This window comes from Carassius gibelio, chromosome A9, assembly GCF_023724105.1.
Source record: "Carassius gibelio isolate Cgi1373 ecotype wild population from Czech Republic chromosome A9, carGib1.2-hapl.c, whole genome shotgun sequence".
In the NCBI taxonomy this organism is placed as follows: Eukaryota; Metazoa; Chordata; class Actinopteri; order Cypriniformes; family Cyprinidae; genus Carassius; species Carassius gibelio.
Window position 1 is genome coordinate 25,045,754 of NC_068379.1, and position 22,580 is coordinate 25,068,333.

General features: G+C 34.1%; 1 protein-coding gene and 1 long non-coding RNA gene across 6 annotated transcripts in view; one reads left to right on the plus strand and one right to left on the minus strand.

The window, feature by feature from the left end:
- The window catches only part of LOC128020067 (uncharacterized), a 30,907-nt gene extending 11,503 nt beyond the window's left edge, over nt 1–19,404 (minus strand). The window contains exons 1-3 of the long non-coding RNA XR_008185280.1: nt 19,087–19,404; nt 12,321–12,423; nt 8,822–8,890 (exon numbers count right to left, since the gene is read on the minus strand). This is a non-coding gene — a long non-coding RNA (uncharacterized LOC128020067). The remainder of the gene's footprint in view (nt 1–8,821; nt 8,891–12,320; nt 12,424–19,086) is intronic.
- A 1,784-nt stretch (nt 19,405–21,188) lies between these two features.
- Nucleotides 21,189–22,580, plus strand: part of LOC128020245 (fibrous sheath CABYR-binding protein) — a 37,600-nt gene continuing 36,208 nt past the window's right edge. For 2 of the 5 annotated variants that reach the window (XM_052607031.1, XM_052607034.1), the window contains exon 1: nt 21,198–21,889. In XM_052607031.1, coding sequence (XP_052462991.1) covers nt 21,826–21,889 — 64 coding nt within the window. In that variant the 5' untranslated portion in view covers nt 21,198–21,825. Of the gene's footprint in view, nt 21,890–22,580 lie in introns of all 5 variants that reach the window. The other 3 variants (XM_052607029.1, XM_052607033.1, XM_052607030.1) reach the window with 3 other exon arrangements.

Below are 22,580 nucleotides of genomic sequence, written 5' to 3' on the forward strand. Positions count from 1 at the left end.
AGATGGCCATCACCTTTCCTCACAATCAGCCGCAGCACTGTTCAGACACTCTGAGCACATATAATCGGGATTAAACTGATATAAATAGTGTTTTAATCAGAAATGGGTCTAGTAATAATCAACTGACGTCATTCTGTCTGCCTGAGGTGACAATGACCAAAATAACAGCAAACTACTGCACCGTGACCCAGAAACGCCTCTCAGGTCTGATCTGATAGAGGGCCAAACAATAAGAAAAGCAAAGAACAGTAAAGCAGCAGACTCTTCCCATAGCTTCTGGTTTTGAGCACAAATTCATTGATAGATGCTCGTTAAATTAGACGGTTGAAACATGGAGTAAATATTCATGAGTCATGTTATACATTTTATATAAATTATTGGGTTCATTCTTTACATTACATTTATGCATTTTGACTTTTCAAAGACAAAGACTAGTACTGGACAATTTGGCTAAATTCAATATCAACATAGCTATAAAATAATAATAATAATAATAATAATAATAATAATAAATACATATAAAATGTAGATTTTAAAAAATCATAAAGTCTTAAGTTGTTTAGAGGTGTGCACAATTTGCATATAAATTGTATGATTAATTTTATCAATATGGCTATAATAATAATAATAATAATAATAATACGTATAATAATATTATACTTTTTATTTTAATAATAATAGTAATATTAATTTTATATTAGTAAATAAAACATGATAATAATAATAATAATGATAATAATAATAATAATAATAATAATAATAATAATAATAAAATGAAGTCTAAAAAATACTACTGTAATATTTTACTGTAAAATAATATAATAATATTTTTATTTTTACTTTAATCTGTAAAATCACAATACTTATATTTATCGCTGTGTTAATATTTTTGTTTTGCTCTTTGTTTTGTACACAAATGCATATTAAAGAGATCAGATTTATTGAATTTACTGTACTGAAAATGAATGAAACAAATGAATAAAAACATATACTGTAGACATGAAAAAACTAATATAAAATCACTAAACCTAACTAAAATTAAAATGAAGATAGAAGTTATAAATAATAAAAAACTAGTTTAGAATATTAATAAAAACTGAAACAATGTAATGCATTATCTTATTTTGTCATTTTCAAAAGTTAAACAATGTATTATTATTATTATTTTCTAAACAAATTAATAAACATTTCTATTGTAATATTTCACTATTCAAAATTTTTTTAACTAGAAAAAAATAAATAAATAAACACAAAACACTTATCTCAGCTAGTTGCCAAGGCATCATTTCTCATTTTAATTTAGTTTAACTTGATGAATTAAATTAACTAAAAAAGGAGAAAAAACTATGAACATTAAAAGAAAATACAAAAAAGAAGAAAATCTAAAATAAAAATGAAACTGTAATTACAACTTTATTCTACATTACTTAATAAAGTCTTAATATCTTAATTGAAATGTTAAAACATTAAAACTATTATTATTATTATTATTATTATGTGAGCGTGTGTGTGTGAGTGTTTGAGAGTGAGCGTGAGTGTGTGTTTGTGAGTATGTGTGTGTGTGTGTGGGAGTGAGTGTGTGTGTGTGTGTGGGAGTGTGTGTGTGTGTGTGTGTGTGTTTGTGAGTATGTGTGTGTGTGTGGGAGTGAGAGTGTTTGTGTGGGTGTGTGTGTGTGTGTGTGTGTGTGTGTGTGTGTGTGTGTGTGTGTGTGTGTGTGTGTGAGAGAGTGAGCGTGAGTGTGTGTTTGTGAGTATGTGTGTGTGTGTGGGAGTGTGCAGCTGTGTCTGTGTGGGAGTGAGTGTGTGTGGGAGTGAGTGTGTGTGTGTGTGTGGGAGTGTGTGTGTGTGTTACTGTGAGCGTGATCCGGTGTTGATCTGCAGTTGAATGTGTTCCTGTCTGAACAGGTTCATGAGGAGTTTTAATGTCTAAAGTCACCTCATAATGACGGCTCCTGTTTGTAACGTCACTGAGAAAGAATGAGCTTGCAGCACCGATGACAGAGAAATCCCACAATCTCTCACACACTCACACTTTCTATAACAAGTGTATTCTTCAGATTCTCACACATTCTCAGTACGTCTGATTCTCATGTCTCACTCTACTAAACACTGTTTTTAAATGTGTATCATTTCATTATTTTGTAAATGTTTTTCGTACTTTTTTCTTTTATTATTATTTTCATCTTATTTTTACATTTTTTTAATATTTTATCTTATTTTAAATAATGAATATATTTATACATATATCTATCTATATATATATATATATATATATGTATATTATTTTTTATGGTGGCTTTAGATTTACTTGATGATAGTAACTTATATTTCTTTCAAAGAAGCTTCACAGGGAAACAGTGCAAAATTCAATATTTAATACTGAAAAATTCATAAATTATGAAATGACTTCAATTTCAGAATGATTTCTGAAGATCATGTGACACTGAAGACTGGAGGAATGATGCTGAAAATACAGAAATACATTAAACTTTAACACAGATACACACAGAACACAGCTGATTTAAATAGTAAATTAAAATGAAATTAAAATTATGCATTTAGCAGACATTTACGTTGCATTATACCTACTTTTTAATAAAAAAATTCCTAACGTGTTTTAGAAAATATCTAAAATAGCAGTGTCCCAAACCTCTGAACAGTCCTGTATAGTAAAAGTTCAGTATATCAGACAGAGCTTCTGTGACCAAACTACATTTCCCATCATTCTCTGCAGCAGAGCGAGAAAAAAATACTGTATTTCCATTAGTAAGAAGAATCGTTGCAGCATCACCTGTGTTGTGAAGACTGTTCCTGACTTCCTTTAGCGTTCCTGTCCATTCCGTTCAATGAAACCCATGAAACGATCGGATTCAGACCAGCAGATCTGCATTAGCTGGATCCGTTCATCACTGAGGCTCCTGTGGATTCATCGGTCGAGAGAAACACGTCACTTCTTCTGTGTCTGTGATGTGATGAGCGGCGACGGGGCCGAGGGCCAAAGCACTCAACCGCATCTCAGCCAACGAGACGATCAACACGACGCTCACGGAGTCAGACACAAACAGCACTGCAGACCTGAGTAATTCAGCAGATAATGAGTCGAAAACACATCATATCTGGCTCACTGGTCACACAGCAATGAAACATCATCGCTCTGTGGTCTAATGCACATTTGATGGACTGTATTTTCCCCAAAACAAGCTGTACAGGTCATGGTTAAGAGAACTGTTTAGTTTGACCCTTTTTTATTTTCTGCTTTTAGTAGTATGTCATTCATTCATGCTGCAGGTTCAGGACGAACTTTAGCAGTTTGAGCTCAAGCTAAAAGTGTATAATCGAATCATTAGCTGCATTATGGAGGGATAGCGTTCCTTGTTTACGTCACACTGACTTCCATTATTATTCTGGCCATCGCTGAGATGTTTGACTGGAGCTGAAGGGCATCTGGTCGTTCGTAAAAGTGCCCTTCAGAGCACGATGAGGACAGCGAGCTTCAAAAACACAGCGTTACGCTTACAAAACTGAGGAAATGTTTTCTGCTGGACACATGTGGTGCAAATATCCACTGAACTCTGAAGCAGATCTCCGTTTAAAGAAATCAAAAGCTTTGCCGATTCATTTCCCTCAGAAAGCTGCTGCTGTTGGGAGCATTTCTGAGATTTCTGAGATTTCTGGATCAGCTTTGCAAACAGACTTCTGTGAATAACTTGAAGGAAAGTGTGTGTAGAGGCCGTGTTGTGTGTTATTCACAGGACAAGCATGTTTGAATTAACAACCTTTCTTCAGAATGAAATAACCCTCCTTTTTGTAGTCAGCATCCATTTCTCTCTCTCTCTCTCTCTCTCTCTCTCTCTCTTTTAACACATAAAGATGCTTTCAGTATCCAATCAGTTCCACATGGATAAAATCCCACCCTACATTTCATCAAGCTCACCTAGAAAGTTTTAATGAATTGTTAATGATGTACTAAACTAACTAAAACTGAAATAAAACAATAATTAAAATACATAGAATTAAAAAAAGACAAAAAATAAAAAATAAATAAAATAAAATTGTAATTAGTATTCTCTAAAATAATAATAATTTTAGCTGGAATTCTAACATTTCAAATTTTTTCATGAACATGAGAGCCTTGTCTATAATATATATATTCTTTCTAATACCGGTTTTTCTTCCTTAAAATGTGTTAAAATGACCAATTACTGACTTTGATCACACAGGATATAACAAATCCACAATACAGTGTAATTAAAAAGCCAGTTAAGTTTTTTTTGTTTTTGTTTGACTGCATACAGCTTTAAATCAGGTAAAGTAACAGTAAAGTCAGTGACTTTGGAGCTTAAGGAAATCAAGCAGTTCACGCTCTAGCCAATGATAACAGCCGGAAGCACCTGTTTTGCATCTTATTTGCATACGTCCAAACAAGGTCACCTTTATCTGCTCTGCTTTCCTGACTCTGATTGTAGAACAGCTGCTGTAGTTCTGTTTCAAACACCACACTGATGAAGATCAACTCAATTAAAAGCCAATAAAGATACGATAGATCTGTCATGAGAGAAATAAATCAGAGGAGACGTCTCATCCATACATTACTGCACATAATAATTCAGAATATCAGCTGAATAATGGAGACTTATATTCAAAATTAATAATACATTTGAAAATTCTGACTAAATTACCCCGTGTATTTTTTTTAATGATTTTACAATTTTTCATTACTTTTTCAGGCTTAAAATAATTCATATATTTTTTTTTACCTTAAAATAAAATAAAATAAAATAAAATATATGTTATAGATATTTTATACTTAAAACAATACTTCTGTTAAAGTTTATTTTCAAGTAACAAAAATTATTTTAATTTTATTTTGGAAAAGTCATGGAAATTAGCAAAAAACATAAAAAATACTAAAGCATAAACTTAATTTAAAATTTAAAATTGTAAAATATTTTGAGATATAAACAAAAACTATAACAAAGATACTAAAATAAAATGTTCCTGATATTCCATACATTTTAGTCCTGTGTTTGAACTGTGGTGAATCTGCTTGAATTAAGTAACTCTTCAATCTGTTCTCGCCTGCATGAGCTGGGTTTGAGATTATTCTGAAGTTCTTTCTCGCCAAAGCTTCATCTGGAGCAGATAAGAGCTTGCAGCTGTAGAAGGCAGTGTCTGCGCGGATGCATGCGAGCAGAGACGCACAATCCCCTCGCGCAGGTTTAGAGCGATTTACAGCACTGCGGGCTGTGAAAGTGCTCGGATGAATCATTCAACTAGAGTGACTCATGCTGCTAATTTAGTGCAGAAACTTTGTGGAATCCCATCCAGATGGATGAGCCCTTCCTAGTGTCACCGCCTCCCCTGACCTCACGCTTACGGGACGAGCGACTCGACAGAAGTTGTGCCTTTTAGTGTCAAAGACATCATCTCTCAGAAACGCTCACAGCCTCTCAGACCTGTTCAGCTGTTGTGTGAAGATCGCTGGAGGGTCCGAAACTCTTCAGAATAATATCCTGTCTGAACAGGTTCATCAGCAGCATTAATGACTAACAATTTTCAAAAACAACACTTCAGAATAACATTCTACGCTTACTAATCCTGCAGTGTATACTATGCATTTTCTATATAGAATGTGCATTTAAATGCATATCATTTTAAATGCATATAATACACATTTCCATGCATTTGCAAAAACATTTATAGACCTATCTCGAAAGATACTAGAAAAGGTAGTATCCTCACAATTATATTCCTTCTTAGAGGAAAATGTTATATGTGAGGATTTCCAGTCAGGATTTAGACCGTATCATAGTACTGAAACTGCTCTCCTTAGAGTTACAAATGATCTGCTCTTATCATCTGATCGTGGGTGTATCTCTCTATTAGTTTTATTGGATCTTAGTGCTGCGTTTGACACAATTGACCACAACATTCTTTTGCATAGACTTGAACACTTTGTTGGCATCAGTGGAAGTGCATTAGCATGGTTTAAATCGTACTTATATGACCGCCATCAGTTCGTAGCAGTGAATGAAGATGTATCATATTGATCACAAGTTCAGTATGGAGTACCTCAAGGCTCAGTACTAGGGCCGCTACTCTTCACGCTTTATATGTTACTCTTGGGAGATATCATCAGGAAACATGGTGTTAGCTTTCACTGTTATGCTGATGATACGCAGCTCTATATTTCTTCGTGCCCCAGCAAAACCTACCAATTTGAAAAACTAACGGAATGCATAGTCGATATAAAAAACTGGATGACGAGTAATTTCTTTCTGCTAAATTCTGAAAAAAAGAGGTGTTAATTATAGGACCTAAAAACTCTGCATGTAAAAACATTGTATGCTTAATATTCCTGCAATGTATAGTATGCATTGTCTATATATAATGTATAGTCAAAAAAAAAGTTGAGATATTTTGGCAAGTATGGTAACCAATACTCGGAATTGGTGCTCTGCATTTAACCCATCCAAGTGCACACACACAGCAGTGAGAAGTGAACACACACCTGGAGCAGTGAGCAGCTAAAGTCATGAGTATTGAGGGTGGAAGAGAGCGTTGTAGATTTACTCCGTCCAACCTACAACTCCTGCCAGCACCGAGACTAGAACCAGCAACTCCCTAACCATTAGGCCACAGCTGCCCCAGCTGCATATGTGCAAATAAATTTACATATGTAGAAAATACATATTAACATATCACACTTAATATTCCTGCAGCATATAGTATGTATATTCTATATAGTATGTACATTTATTATAGAAAATATAAAGAAAGAAACTGATATGCATATACATTTACATAATAGAAAATATAAAAACATATTACCTAGGGTTAATAGGTAACATAAACTTACTGCTGTGTATAGTAGTATACATTTAAATGCATAATAAAATACATATGCATATATGTATACAAATTTATGCATATACATGTACTTAGGAAATAAATAATAACATACTATACTTACTATGCATGCAATGTATAGAATGTATTTTCTAGTATGTCAATATACTGTACATATAATATGCATATAGGTATAAATATAGATATTTGCATGCATACATGCATTTATGCTTTTTAAAGTACTTTCCAAGCTCTGAACTATCAATCAGACAGAAAGCGTGTAGTAGACTGTGTGTGAAACAGGTTTAAAAGCAAAGCTTTGAGCATTTAGAGGCTTCGTGTATCAAATATGATACAGTAGATATACAGGGTTAAGTAAAGTCCAATGATTCTTATTTATTTATTTTGTTTCCCTCACTTTGCATCCTGCAGCTCGTCTCCTTCCAGCAAACCCGAGGCCACCTGCATTCTCCTGACTGATTTAAAACTGACTAAAGCCTAGAACGAATCTTTTAAGGCTTGTCCATATAAAAGCATTGCCGGGCAACATCAAAACACCACCAATACCTTTTCAAGCCCACAGCACAACTGAGATTTCAAACAAACCTTCTCTGTAGAACACAGCGGGACTGACATCAGCGTCACTGCTCCACAAGAACAAGGTTCTGTTGCTTGATTTGCTCAAAATGCACAAAAACATCCAAATCTTCTTTTACTGAGCCATTATGGAAAACAACACTTTAGTAAGATTTTACTGCAGAATGCAGTAGGCTTGAGCTGAAAATATTGATATGTCAATTTGAATCGATTCTCATTTGGTTGAACTGATTCTTAAATCCAAAGAATCAATCTCTGCTGCTTTCAGTTGATGCTTGAACAAAACCAAATCAAACACTATCTGTAGCTCCTCCCATTCAATAATCTTTATGCTTTGTTACTTTTGATCTGAAACAAAGTCTCAGCTTTCACATTCCTACAGCAAATCAACATGAATGAACATCAGAACTGAAATGATTCATGACTCGTGAAATGAATGGAACCTTCTTATAACTTTACTTATATTTAACAGTAATTACGGCAAAAGAAAACATGTTTTAGTAACTTTATAATAATCGTATGATTCCGATAAGAAAACTACAAATTGTAACATTCTTAGAATATTAAAAATAAACATTCAAATAATGCTACATTTTGACCTAAATCAAACAGAATGTTGTAAGAAATGTTTTTGATTCCTTTAAATAATGTTCTAATGATGACAAGAAAACATTTTGACCTTTTGAGATTTTCAAACATTTCAAAACAATGTTCGCTCAATATTTTTAGAACCTAAATTGTTTCCAGAGAATAAAACCACTGTAGAAGAACTGGAGTAGAAGCATAATTATATCATTAAACGTTGCTAAAATATTTTTTTTTTATTATAGAACTGCCTTATGTGCAATTTAAATGCTTGTTTACAAATCACTTTAATATAGTATTGACAGGGTTTATGGAAGAATTAGTTGAGATTTGACATGTACTGTACGTGATTGCCTTTATATCCAAATTAATCAATGTAAAATTGAATCAATCGAATCTTGTGAATCGATATTGAATCAAATCCCCAGCCCTAGTTGCCTGTTAAATCATGTTTAGGTGAAGAGATGGATAGACATAATAATGGTTTGCAAGCAATCTGACGGCACTACACACTATGTACTCCACACTTGTTTTCGTGGCCTTTTCTTCAGCTTGTTACTGACATTCTGTTCGTTAGTTCAACACAATCAATTCACTGCAGCTCCATTAGCATCCGTTCTGCGTCTCTGAGTCTCCTTGAGCTGCTCGACCTGAAAACAACCCCAAACGTCCCCTGACATGAGCCATACTGTCATTACAGAAAGCCAACAATATGGACGATCACCAGTCACAAACAGAAGTGCATGTGCGTTATATATGTGTTATATGTGTGTTATAAAGCCTGACTCACCCTGAGCTTCACTGTCCTCATCACAAATTTTCTTCACAGTGGCCAGACCCTCCGCTTCATTACGTGAGACTGAATGTTTGGGGCGATCCTTGATTAGCTGCTGTTTTTATGACATCAAATTTACATGTTTTTTATGCATTAAAATAAAAAAAAATAGCAGCAGTAAAAGACTCATCAATTATTCAATATTTCTCAATTTTGAGATTCTCAGCACACTTGACTGATGAATATTAGTAGACACAGTCTGTATAGACAGTCTTGCATATACTGCAGCACAGTGCTGTATGATATCATGTATATTCTATATATTATTTATTGACTAGCAGTTAAATTTGTATTCATATGTCCATGGCTATTTTTTTTTCAGCTAGCTGCCAAGGAAATTTTAATTGTAATTAAGTTTAACTTTAAAATAATAATAATAATAATAATAATAAATACTAAAAGTGACAAAAACACAGGCAAAATTATTAAAATTATTACTTTAAAATTAAAAGAAACTACAAATAAAATCTGATCCAAAAATCTGTATTAATAAAAGCTATAATAGAACCTCAGTGATGCTAAAATAACACAAATATATCTATATTCATTTTTATTTTATTTTGTACTACAAGTTTCAAAGTTTCATAGATAACACTGTGTAAAAGTATTATTTATGCATTATTGATAGATCTGCAATGAAAAGCCCACTTCAATTCAGGGTTGTTTTAGCATCATAGTTTTTATTGATATTTTGAATTAGAGTTTATTTTAATATTCTATTTATTTATTTTATTTTTTTTTTGTTCATGTTTTTGTAATTTTGTTGTTTTTTGCCATTTTTTTTGGCTGCTCTGACAAGATTTTCTTTTCTTTCTTATTTTTAATAGTCTATAAAGTTTTCATTAATTCAAATTACAGCTTTAATTTACATCAAGATTAACTAAATAAAAATGATAAATGTTGCCCTGACAATATTTGTAATATTTTATTTTAACATTTATTTTATTTCAAGTAACATTTTTTTTTATAATAACCCTGTTTCTATCAACCATAAATGTAAACCTTTTTCATGCTGAATGTGTCATACGATGAAAAACAAGTCAACTGCACGGTAAATAATATTAAATTGTGTGCTTCATTATCTGTATTTCACAGTGGCATCAAATGCAGCTCATTCAAACAGAATTTCATAATTTTTAATGCAAAAATATATAATCTTTAGCATATCTATATTGTGACTACAATACAGAAACTTCACTATCAGAGTCTCAATAAGAGTAGTTGGTAATTAAAAACGCAGCCAAAGGCAGTAATTTGCCAGGTAATATTTCCGGCTTCTGGGAATTAAAACTGTAACCTAATTATCTGCTCCTATTAACTGTGCTGAAGCCGAGGGAGCGCAACCAGACACGGTACCAAAAAGCACTGCACTTTGAATTTAAGAGCTCATTAGACTGCTTCAAATCCAAAATCTACATATGAGATAATTAATTTGTCAAAATAAATGTTTTATGTTGCAGATCTTGGAATGATAGAATGACTTTGTGACTATGTTGATTTTTCTATGAATTCTTCAATCCTGAATTTAGCACAGTCATGTGTAGAATCTCCCCGTGTGTTTTATTAAAAGCTCTTAAAGTGCCGCAGAGAAAAATTACTCTAGCTGGCACAGATGTGAAACACCATCATCAGATCTCTTCCTCTGAATTTTGTGTAAATAAACACATTATAACAGATAACAATCAGTAGCCATACAATCTCTGATATATTACAGATGCATTTTGATGAACTATTCATGACCACAGATTAATATTTGTTTCTGAAACATGAAAAGACAATGATATATGCACACCCTTGAACTAGAAACTAGTTTGTATGTTTGTTTTTTGTCACAAATATACTTATTTCTCTAGATATATGTAATGATAAAAGCTCAGTTTAGTTTTCTTTAATTGTACTACCATATATTACATGCATAAATAATTTCAAGACCTTTAGCTCACTTGACTGAGGATTTCGAGTCAGGATTAATATCCGTATTGTAATACTGAGACTGCTCTCATTAGAGTTACAAATGACCTTATCTTATCATCTGATCGTGGTTTTATCTCTCTGTTAGTGATACTGGATCTTAGCGCTATATTTGACGTTATCGACCACAGCATTCTTTTGAATAGACTAGAAAATCATGTTGGCATTAGTGGAATTACATTGCCACGGTTCAAATCATACTTATCTGAACTTTATAAATTAGTATCAATGAATGACAATATATTATATCAATAACAAGTGCAGTATGGCATGCCTCAAGGCTCAGTACTTGTACCGTTGCTTTTCATGCTTTACATGTTACCCTTGGGAGATAATATCAAGAAACATGGTGTTAGCTTTCACTGTTATGCTGATGATACTAAGCTCTATATTTCTTCAAGGCCCAATAAAACATACGAAATCGCAAAACTAACAATGCATAGCTGATATAAAAAAACTGGATCACTAGTAATTTCCTACTTCTAAATTCTGAAAAAAAAGGTGTTAATTATGGAACCAAAATCCTCTGCATGTTATAAATTAAAACACTGTCTAAGCCTTGATGGCTGCAAATTATTCATCAATTAGAGTGTGCTATTGGATAGCAGTCTTTCCATTGAAAGTCATTTTTCTATCCTAAAAATATATATAAATTACGACCTATGCTCAGTATTAAATGCAGAAACATTAATTTATGCATTCATCAGCTCAAGGTTAGACTATTGTAATGCTTTACTGGGTCAGTGGAAAACCCACTATTATTACTTTTTTTTGTTAATATAATTAGAATAATTTTTTATTTTGATGCTTTGTTTTAATATTTTAATTTTAGTTTCACTTTTTTAAGTTTGTTTTGTTTGTCTATACACTTTTCATTAATTTCAGTTTTAGATTTAGTTACTGTAGTACATGAAGATAAACTAAACTAAAATGAGAAATTCTGTTTTGGCAACTAGAATAAAAATAAGTTTATATTATTTTAAAGTTTAATAAAATCATATAGTAATAATATGTTAATAAAACATATGATTAATGTAATGATACAATATGCTAAATAATTAAGTTATTTAAGTTAATGTTAGTTTATTTTGAATTCTTTATATTTAAGTGTATTTCAGTTAAAGATCATTTTACGTCAAGTTACTAGAATGGTTAAATGGTTTTAGCTTTAGTTATATTATAACCCTGTTATTGGTATATTTGTGTTGTGTCACAAAAACACTTATTTTTATAAATACAGGATGACAAATGCTCAGTTTAACATTTCTTGAATTGTACTATCATACATTACATGTATAAATCAAAGCCAGACTCAAATGCCGCACTCAGACGTCTGAAAGGCACTGTAATCTTATTTTAACATCCTAATAACATTTTCGGAGGCTTAATGACCCAATACAAACGGACTTTTGTCATTTCTGTAGACCAGAGGCACAGAGCTCAATGCCTGCGGATTGTATTATGATAACTGATGGTACTTTACCTATTATGACAGAAACTCCCAGATTCGTCAGCTGTCTGACCGTCTCATTGTCCTTTGGCGCCGCCCGTTACTATAGAAAGCTTGCCATTCTGTTTGGGCAAAACTGTGAAATAAAAAACAAAGAAAATGAGCAATGTTGTCTGTCATTCAGAAATGCAGCATCTTAAACTAGATCAGTTTGTATAAAGCCCTTCCGCCATATGGTACATTTCATGTTGTGACAGGATTTTTGTTTTCTGAGCACATGCACTTTAGTTTTGGGCTGAATATTGCCAAAATAATGCCCAAATAATGCCTTTTCACACTCATAAACTGTGGTGCATGAGCTCAGATCAATGAGGACTATGATCAATCAATTATTTCTTCTGCTGAACACAAAAGAAGCTCTTTTGAAGGATGCTGGTAACCACACAGTTTCTGCTAGCTATCGACTTCTATGGTTTTTTTTTTTTCGAAACTATGGTTTCAATGGCTACGAGTAACCTGAGGGTGATTAAATAATCACAGAATTACATTTTTGGGCGAAGAATAACTTGGAATAACTTAGAAAAATATTTCAGAAATAATATTTTTTAACTTATAACTAATAGGGATGTTAACAAAATTATAATAGAACATATTTTTGCAAGCAGGGACGTATTACATTGCAGCTCTGTAGAATTTCTGACCAAGTATGAAACCTTCTGAAGAACGTGTCTGGTTTGCTGATCTTAGCTAGTGTGTTAGCTGGTTTTTGGCAGGTTTTGGTAATGTTGCCATTACGTTATGATTATGAAAACGTTATTTTTGGATGTTCAACATTGCATTTTTTTTAATGTGTAAAAAACTAATTCTCAGTTATGTGAAGGGTTATTAGTGACATCATTAAGGGCACTGCCATATTTCACTACTCTGCAGACATTATGGGAATGTTACTTTTTAATGTCTGTATTCTGATGTAAAACTCCTCTGACGTTTTTCCTGCGCATCTGAATCTTCAGTGCCAGCTGTTCCACGACAGAAGGCTGTCGTCTCAGAAAGCGCATGATGATTGTGTTTATCTTCAGTGTCAGAACGCACAAGAAGTTAGCAGAGAGAGCAGAAAACACTTCCACGCCACGCGGTTCATTAGCAGCAGTCGATGTTAAGGCAGCGTTACACTGCGTCCTCACCACGACTGACACTGAACACACACCTCGTCCAATCAGAGTTTACAATAACATATTTCATAGATTAGGATTCACCATTTGTTTCTTTACTTTGGTCATGATCGCATGTTCTCAGCTTATTTCATTTAAACACTTCAAAAACATCCAGATGTAACATTTTTAGAATGGTTTCAAAATGATACAAAGTTCCACTAATGTTCCGATAACCAAGAAAAAACATTCTGTAAATATATATATATATATACTGTATATCAAAGGTAATTTAAAGACTAAGAGTACATTCAAATGTAACGTTCTCATAACATGTTCACGATGATAGAATGTAATGTTCCTCTAAAACCAAAAAGAAACATTGGTAACACATTACCTAAGCACTTTATGCATAATGCATTATAAAAGTAGCTTTAATGCATTAATTATACTTTGTAATACACCTTATGATGCATTGTACAGTCACATGAATAATTGTAACCACAGTTAATACATTATACCACTTATCAATTCATTGTAAAACTATGCATTTTAAATTCAGTTATAATTATTTACGATAAAATATAATGAATTACGAGGAAAATCTGTAATAATTATAATGCATTATTCCCTTTAATAACCCTTTATAGTGCATTATACATAAATGTACATTAAAACAATTGATGTTTTGAACATTTAAAAACATTCAGAAATGACATTTTTATAATTAATGGGAGTGTTAGACTGAGAGAAAATCAAGAATCGAGATGAATTTGACATATCTGACAGGATTACTGATTCACTGAGGACAAAATCATGCACTGATTATGATGAAACACTAGAATGAGGTGTTATGAATATGAAACTGGGATAGATGAGGGATTTGTATTAGGGTTAAATTTCTCCATGCCACTGACAAATTAAACCTGTCTCAGAGAACGGCAAGGTCTGAAGTGATCTGTTTAAACCAGTGTTATTTTACTACACTGATGCACTATTATTCATATTTTGATTTAGTTTTTATTTTTATATTTTCCATTTTAATTTGAGCAGTTCTGCTCGTTTTTGTCATGTTTATTCATTTTTGTTTTAAATACGTATGTATTGTTTGTTTATTTCAGTTGTAGTTTAAAGTTAAACTGAATAAAAATGAGAAATGGCAACTAGATGAAATAAAGTACGTTTATACCATATATTTCTACATTTTATTTCAGTCAATGTTTATTTTGTTTCAAGTATGGATTTTTTTTTAATTAACTTAAACCTCTAAAGTTTAACCTCGGAATTGAGATGGGAATATAAACAGAATTATATTTTTATGACATACAATGTTTTACTTTTACTGTAAGAACTGAGATACTATTACAGTTTTTATTCATATTTTGATTTATAGATATATTTTTCATTTTAATTTTAGTTAATGTTTTTGCAATTTTGTTGTGTTTTTTGTCATTTTATTATTTTTTGTTTTGTTTGTTAATAAGTTTTTATTCATTTTATTACATCAACTTAACTAAATGAATATCAGGCAACTAAAGTAGCCGAAAAAAGTTTATTTTTGTCAATTTTATTATTTCACTTAACATTTATTTCAAGTAATGATGAAAAAAAAAGGTTGACAGCCAAGACACAATGACATTTACGACTTGTTTTCAGACCAAGTAAAAAAATTATAATTTAAAGCTACACTTTTATGACTTTAAGACTTTCTGCTCTGATTTGAGACCCTTTTAAGCCTTAATTTGTGGAAGTGCAAACTAAGAGTTTTTAGAGACCCTGAAACAGGCCCAATGTGAGTTACTCCATCATCCTAATATAACTGTTTCACACACATTTCCTATCTCTCAACACTAGCTAAAAAAATATAAAATATCTTATATGTGCAAAGCAACTGAAAGGAACCAAACAGAGCAATTCAAATCTGAATTATATCTGTTTCCGTAAACAGCCGGTTAAAGATGTAACTTTACATAACAGTTGACTCATATCATCTATTTATAACCCCGCATCCATGTCTGACTTTATTATATCTCCTGTGTCACACAGCAGCTTGGGTGGAAGCAATGCGACTGACAGCTGAAAGTGAGCGTTTGGTGAGAAACATGGACGCTTCAGATTCCTCCCGAGAGAAGCCTTCCTGGCCCACTTTCTATGATTGCCACTCTATTACATTTCCAGGAGTTCCTTATCTTCCACCCCACAAAACACAAGCTCCCTGCCGTCAATCCAGGGCAGGAATGAAACACACACCGCCGAGTCGGTCAGACGCTGATGAAACACACTCTCATAGAGAAATGAATTATCATGCACCAAGATGCATTCAAATGAAACTGTGCATTAATGCCACCCACTTTATCAGCAGCATTAGTTCTGTAAGTATTTCGCCTATAGGGATTAAAAATAAAGTCTTCTTTAAAGCATTATAAACCATGAACCAAAGGAGAACCACAACATTACAAACTGTGATTTGAAGAAAGTTATTGAAAATCGGACATAGATACAAATTTAAAAACTGTTGGGTGCTGCTCACGTTATGATAAAAAATTTTTGCTATGAAATTAATATACCATATGTTAGTTCCAAAATGTTTCTTATTTAATATTTTGTATTTTTAGGTGATTTTATGGCAATGGATTACATTTATGGAATAGTTATCATGCATTTATTAATGGTTAATCACTTTTTGAACATAGACCTGAAAACAAAATTTCCAAATTATCATAAATATTGAATGCTTTGGAGCACAGGCTTATGTTTGGTCTCCTTTTAAAGAAGACACTTGCCAGATTATTACTGAAGTTAAAAATGGGGAAAAAAATATATAATGAAAAATGTGTAAAAACAATAGTTTTACATTTTATATAATATACATCTAAAACTCTAAAACTGTATGAAAATCAAATCAAAGTTGTGTTCCAAATTTGAGGTTGATCTCACAAAAAAGTGAGATTTTGTTTGGATGCAGTACCAAACGTTTCCACTAGATGAAATTCACTTCCCATTGATTTAAAATGTGTTTTTTTCTGACGGCGAAGAGTACAGGTGGCCAAGACTTTACCAGGTTTTGTGCAATTCTATTTTAAAAAAAAAAAAGCTACATTTTTTTTTTGTCAAAAATGACCAAATAGCAAAAGATGGTTAACTTGGGAAAGAACTAAAATTCCATGAAGCATTGACAATTACATTAATCAAAATAATTCATTTGGAGTAGTTGGTTTTAATCTGTAGAAACAATTTATTTTAGGCTCATTGCAAAACATGCACATATGAACAAACATGTAAGAAATCATTTACTCAATTACATCATCTGGAGTGGCCGGAGCTAAAGATATCCTTTTACGTGCTTTGCTTGCTGCGACGGAGGATTTTTCATTACAGCATCTTGAATAGTGCAGATTCAATTACTAAACGCATTAATTTAAAAAAATAAGTTGAATTCATGTGAGCAGATGGGTTCGATAAAAGCACATACAACCTCAGAGATCACAGCAGGTCTGTCTTGAAAGGTTTGTCCGTCATTGTTAACAGAAAAGCTATCAGAAAGCTTTTATTTTTGGCATTACAATTAGGAGACAAAGTGAAACTAGTGTGAGTGAAGCACTGATATGTTCTGTTCTACATGACAATAAATGCATAAACATAGTCCATTATACCTGTGCACTATATTCTTCAGAAGAAACACAATAGCTCTGTGTGAGGGACAAACTGAAATATAAGCCGTCAAATACTGTAAAGCCAGATTTATGACAACAGGGAACTCAAATGTAGTGCACAACTTACATGGGCTACTTTTATGATGCTTTTCATTTCTAGAATAAATTATGATTTGTGAATTTATGTTTACATTATGTGCATGTTATATATTTAAAATATGATGAAACGTATTGAAGTAAAAGTCACTTGAATATTTAATCTTGCAGATTTAAAGTAAATCTGGCTTTTTTTCTCTCTCTGAATTCTGAATTTGCATCTTGCTATTCTGTTTTTATTTTTCTGCAGTGGAATAAATAATAAAGTAATCGAGTAATTGAGTGCAATTGTGTTCCACAATTTACCTTTTCTTCTCAGAATCGCAAGAAATAAACATAATATTTTCCTATAAATTTGCAATTATAAAAAAAAGGTCAGAAGTCTTCTAAATGACCATTTTATTATTATTTTTTAATCCCGTGAAGGAAACAGGCTTTCGTATATTTTAGTGATGCACGACTACAGCAATGCTTCCTTTACAACAATGCATTGATGCACAATACAGATGTTTTCATATACAGTCTTAAAAAGCATTGCCATTAAAGCGTAGCTTTCTGTAAGGGACTGACTGAAGGAACTGTGATCAAGTGAATTCCCAAGCATGCTCATCAAAACCTGTTGAGTGACAGACGGATGGCAGGCACTGGACTAACAGGAGCGTTTGATATGATTCGTCTGGGGATGTTCCTTCTGTCTTTCAGTCTGACACTTAATTCTCTGTCTGTTCCGGTTCCAACCCACTCCAGAAAAATGACGATGATACCATCACAACTGAGATCCATTCTGCCTTTTGCATGTTTTGTTCTTAATACACAAATCAGCACATCATCTCACTTGAAAGACGTTGACGTCTGCATGAATAAATTGGCCCAGATTGATGTCTATTGGTCTGGTGTAAATGCATAAGTGGCTGTGATAATTAAAGCGTATGAAATGCCATTTTCCTGGTGAACCCTGCTGAGATGAGTTCAACAGTGCTTCTCAAACACACTGCAGTGGCAATTTGCATCTGCCCTTGGGTTCTCCTTCACAACCCATTATGGCCATTTTAACCATATAGAGCGTGAAATATGTATGGTTCACTACGAGCGCCTCGACCCATGCTCATTAACCGAGAGATTAAAGGTATTAAATTAAGACAGCAAGGGTTGTGTTAAACAAGAGTGTTGTTCAGGAACTCTACAGGGAAGCAGAAAACCATTAGCCTCAGGTCCCAGAGCTGCAAGAATGAAATGCTTTTAACAAGTTCAAAGAGCACAGACTGCAATAAACTGCTGCAAAGCTGTGGCCAGTCTCAGTGTCCCTCTGCTGAACGTTTAGTGCCAAAGAAGTGCACGAATCCGTGCTAAAAAATGTACATCTTCTTTACAGTAGACGCATCTAATTAACGGTTTGATTATTTCCTAAAATCTTCATGCATGCAAATATGTTTGTTTGCGTCCGACTTTTGTTTAACTGTTCACTTTTCAACACTGGAATCTGCGATGAAATGCTTGGGAATTAAAACTGGACTATTCCTTCACTTTTATGTGCGAATATAAATCTACTAAACGCAGAGCGTTTAATTAATCAATAATAAATCCCGGCGTTAAATGCATTTTTAATAACCATAACATAACGTGCATGGAACCAAAACTGAATGAGCATCTAACAGACCTATTCCGATGTTGTTTTTCGTGAATAAGCGTTCAAGTGCATGTCGTTTCATTCGTAATGAACAAGATGATGATGGTTTGGTGAGCCGTGGAGTCATTGCAGAGTGACAGATCTATCACTTAGCGTGCACTTGCGTGCTATAATAGAAAACGATCGGACGCAACTCACAAAATGATGATTTGTCTCCACTGTTGTTTCACGCAGATTCCGTGTGAATGAAGGGCATGCGGGGACGCACTTACCGGGGTCACCCTGACTTCTCCGCGGATCCGCAGCTTCGGTCTCCAAATTCAAATGCCGTGATCACAGTCCACGTCTCTGCAGATATACCACAGAATCACATAGAGGATGAGCAAAATGGCAAAAATAAAGAGAGCTACGAGGATAGCCTTTGTCACTGGTGAGATGAGAGACTGCATTATTTCAGCAGCCGGCGCACGAGCACAGCTCAATCCGCAACAGTCCGCCGAGGCGCATGGGTGCTCGCTCCTCACCATCCGAACAGACCCTCGGCTTCTGAGGCTCGACTCTCGGGGGATTATTCACACGCGGAGGAGACGCATCACGAGCGATCCTCGGGACCGTGCTCGGGCTGGAGATGAGGATCTGGTGTGGAACAGGTTGATTCGCCTTCTTCAACTTCAGCAGATGGAACTGTCCATTGAAGCCCCGAGTGAAGGGGGGAGACCACAGATGTTGACCCACAATGATAAAACAAAAACAAATAAACAACAACAACAACAACAAAAAGAACAAAGAACGTTATGAAGTGTAAAAACTCACATTTGTTTCATTTATGACATAAATACGATCATTACCTTGCCCGAGATATTAGTACTAGCCTACTATGGCCACTGATACAGCTATACTTTCAAGGGTTAATAACTATTATTATTATTTTTTACTTTTTTTTTCAAGAATCCAGTAAACCAACGTCATCTTTAAGATTTTATTTTTATTTATTTATTTTACAAAAACTTACTTTCTTAGATATTTTAATGAAAAGTGAAACTATAAAATGTCAGATATTGGCACTTTCTCTTGTTCCATCCGATTGTTCTCGTTGTGTATTGTTGCTATGTTCACCTCCTCAGGGATGGCAATTCTAGCTTGTTTGACGCCATGTAAAATTTTGCTTCCTGATAAACCTGTACTGACTGTTTGAGATATATCTAAGATAAATAAAACTCACTGTAAAAAAAAAAAAAAAAATGACTGTGGATTTAACGGTAACCCAGAGAGCAAGCAGTTTCGGCCCAGATCTGGCCCACATCCAGCCCCCACGGATTTCAGGCAGGCCAGATGTGGGCCGGATCTGGGCCAACACTATGTTGCTGTCTGGGAAAAGAGTGTAAAAATGCTAAAGTAAAAATCCGTTGAATGTTTACGGTAAATTCCCCTACTATATAGAGAGAAAAAAATGACATTACATATAATTTTATGGAAGTATACCGTTTTTGGAAGTGAAAAATATTATAATTTGCAGTGACTTATTCCCAGAATTCCCTGCATTACATTTCAAATTTCATAATTTTTTTTTTGTTTCTTAGTCTTTTCCCGTCACTTTTGTATACTAGGGTTGTGTGTTACACCTAATGTTGTTTAATGCATGTTTATTGCATTATTTCAGTTTAAGATTCTCACCATGATGCTGTTTAGTGTCTGTGTGAATCCCACTGTGCACCTTCTATATGTTCTTATTTAAAAACATCTTGTAATGGACTTAGGTTCATATGTCATTTTCTCTTTTAGGTTTAGATTTTAGGTTGCTATATTAACATTATAACAGTTAAAGAAATTACGGTATTTAATTGTACATCTACCTTAAAACCATGAAAACCTAAATTGTTTTTACTGTATTTTTTTAATGGTTCAACCACAACTGCCATTTTTTTTTTACTGTAAATTTTACAGAATGTTTTTACAGTGTACAGTTTAAAATAATGGCACAGCTTTGTTTGTTATTTCATGTTTAGTCTATTTATTGTGTTACTTGCAGTGTCTTTTTTATTTAGTTGTGAAATGTACTAGCAACTGGTTCAAAGTAAACCCCACTAGTGTTTTTATTTTATATTTTTTTTGCATTGTAAAAAAAAAAAAAGACCCGTTTGTTTACTGACGTTGGCAGATCAAGCCTCGTTCCCACCGCGCCCTTCTGATAAATTACCCGTGCAAACAAAGAATTAGCATAGTTTGCATTCTGGGCGACCAAACGTGCCTGAAGACAGATATGACATTCAGCCCCCGAGCTCGAGCGCAGTGCGTGCAGCTGAAGCTCAACACTGAACACTGAACGTTAAACAGGGAACTTCCCCGGATCTCTCCGAGACGGATGAATGGAGCTGCTCTGCTCTCCAAACCTGAGCACTTCAGGCAGAGGCGGGTTTGTGGCGAGCTGAGAAACCAATTCTGAAGCCCGAAACCGCTGTCTAATAAAGAGAAGCCAGCTCTCCGTTCACTCCGCTCCGTCGCTCTGGAGAAGTTCACCGTTTAGGAAACGTCTCGAGACGCGTTCGGGGGACTGGGTGGATGCTCACGACAAAAATCGTTTTAGGAGGTCAAAGAAACCTTGCAATGAATTAAAATGCGAGTTCTAAAGAAAAACGAGAATGATCAATAATAGAAACGTCATGCACTGCGTTATATAGCGGGCAAACCCATGTGCACGGTGCGCGCTTTTGTTCAACTCAGAGGCGTGTAACGGCAGGCGGGGGAGGGATGCCTCGTGCATCCTCTCTGTGCGCGAGACTCAGTGAGAAACAAGAGAGACAGACCTGCAATTGGATCCTACACAAGTCAATCCCACATGTGGGTGGGCGGTGGATTCAGAGCTGCACACCCAGGAAAGTTAGTGCAACAAAAGGTTACGGGAAAGTTGCGCACGAACACGATTCACTCTTACACCTGAAATCTACATGAGCTACAGCGATAAACCACGCTGCGTTTAAAACCCGATTGAGCTCAGATTAATCTAAGTCACAATGATGTCATACTTGTGGATTTTCGTCCTTGGAAGTTTAATCGTGACTGGAGTGAAAATGCAAGGTAAGAGTTTTTTAAACTAGTTTCTTTGTTTTCTGCTTCCACACTTGTTTAGTGTTACAAATGCACGAAGTGGAAATATTTAAATCATGCAATTAAATTTAAATCATGCAATTGTCATTGTAATAATTATATATGTATTAACAAAAAATTCTGAATTAAATGGGAATCATGCTTTTTTTTTTTTTTTTGGTATATCAGCTCTAAGATCACATGTTTTGAACATAAGGGCTATTATTATACATGTATGATTGGAAACTCAAGCATTCTGTGTTTTGTGGTGTTGGTCACTAACACAAGACCCTCAGAAACGTCTTGTGGACGCTTGTAAAGCCTTGTCCAGCTCTTCCCTCTTTGTACATTGTGTTCTTCACAAACAGCTTTGGCTGCTCGGAGTCTCAGTGACTTCATCCAAAAGTTTCCCAATTTACAGGATGTAGCCAAATGTTCAGGATCGGGAGGAAGAGGCTGTAAGTCTGGTATTAAAAATCCCATTCTGATTCCTTGATGTCACAGGCCTGTTAATTGCTAATATGTAATAATTCATCCAGATGTAGAGAGGAAGCATGCATTTAGTTCACTGCTGTAAACGGAGAAAGACTAAGGTGTAGTTTCTGAAATTCAATCCAGTCCCAGATGAAGACCACACCCTGTATATGGTGGAGTTACGAAAGGGATGCTTCTGATGCACCCG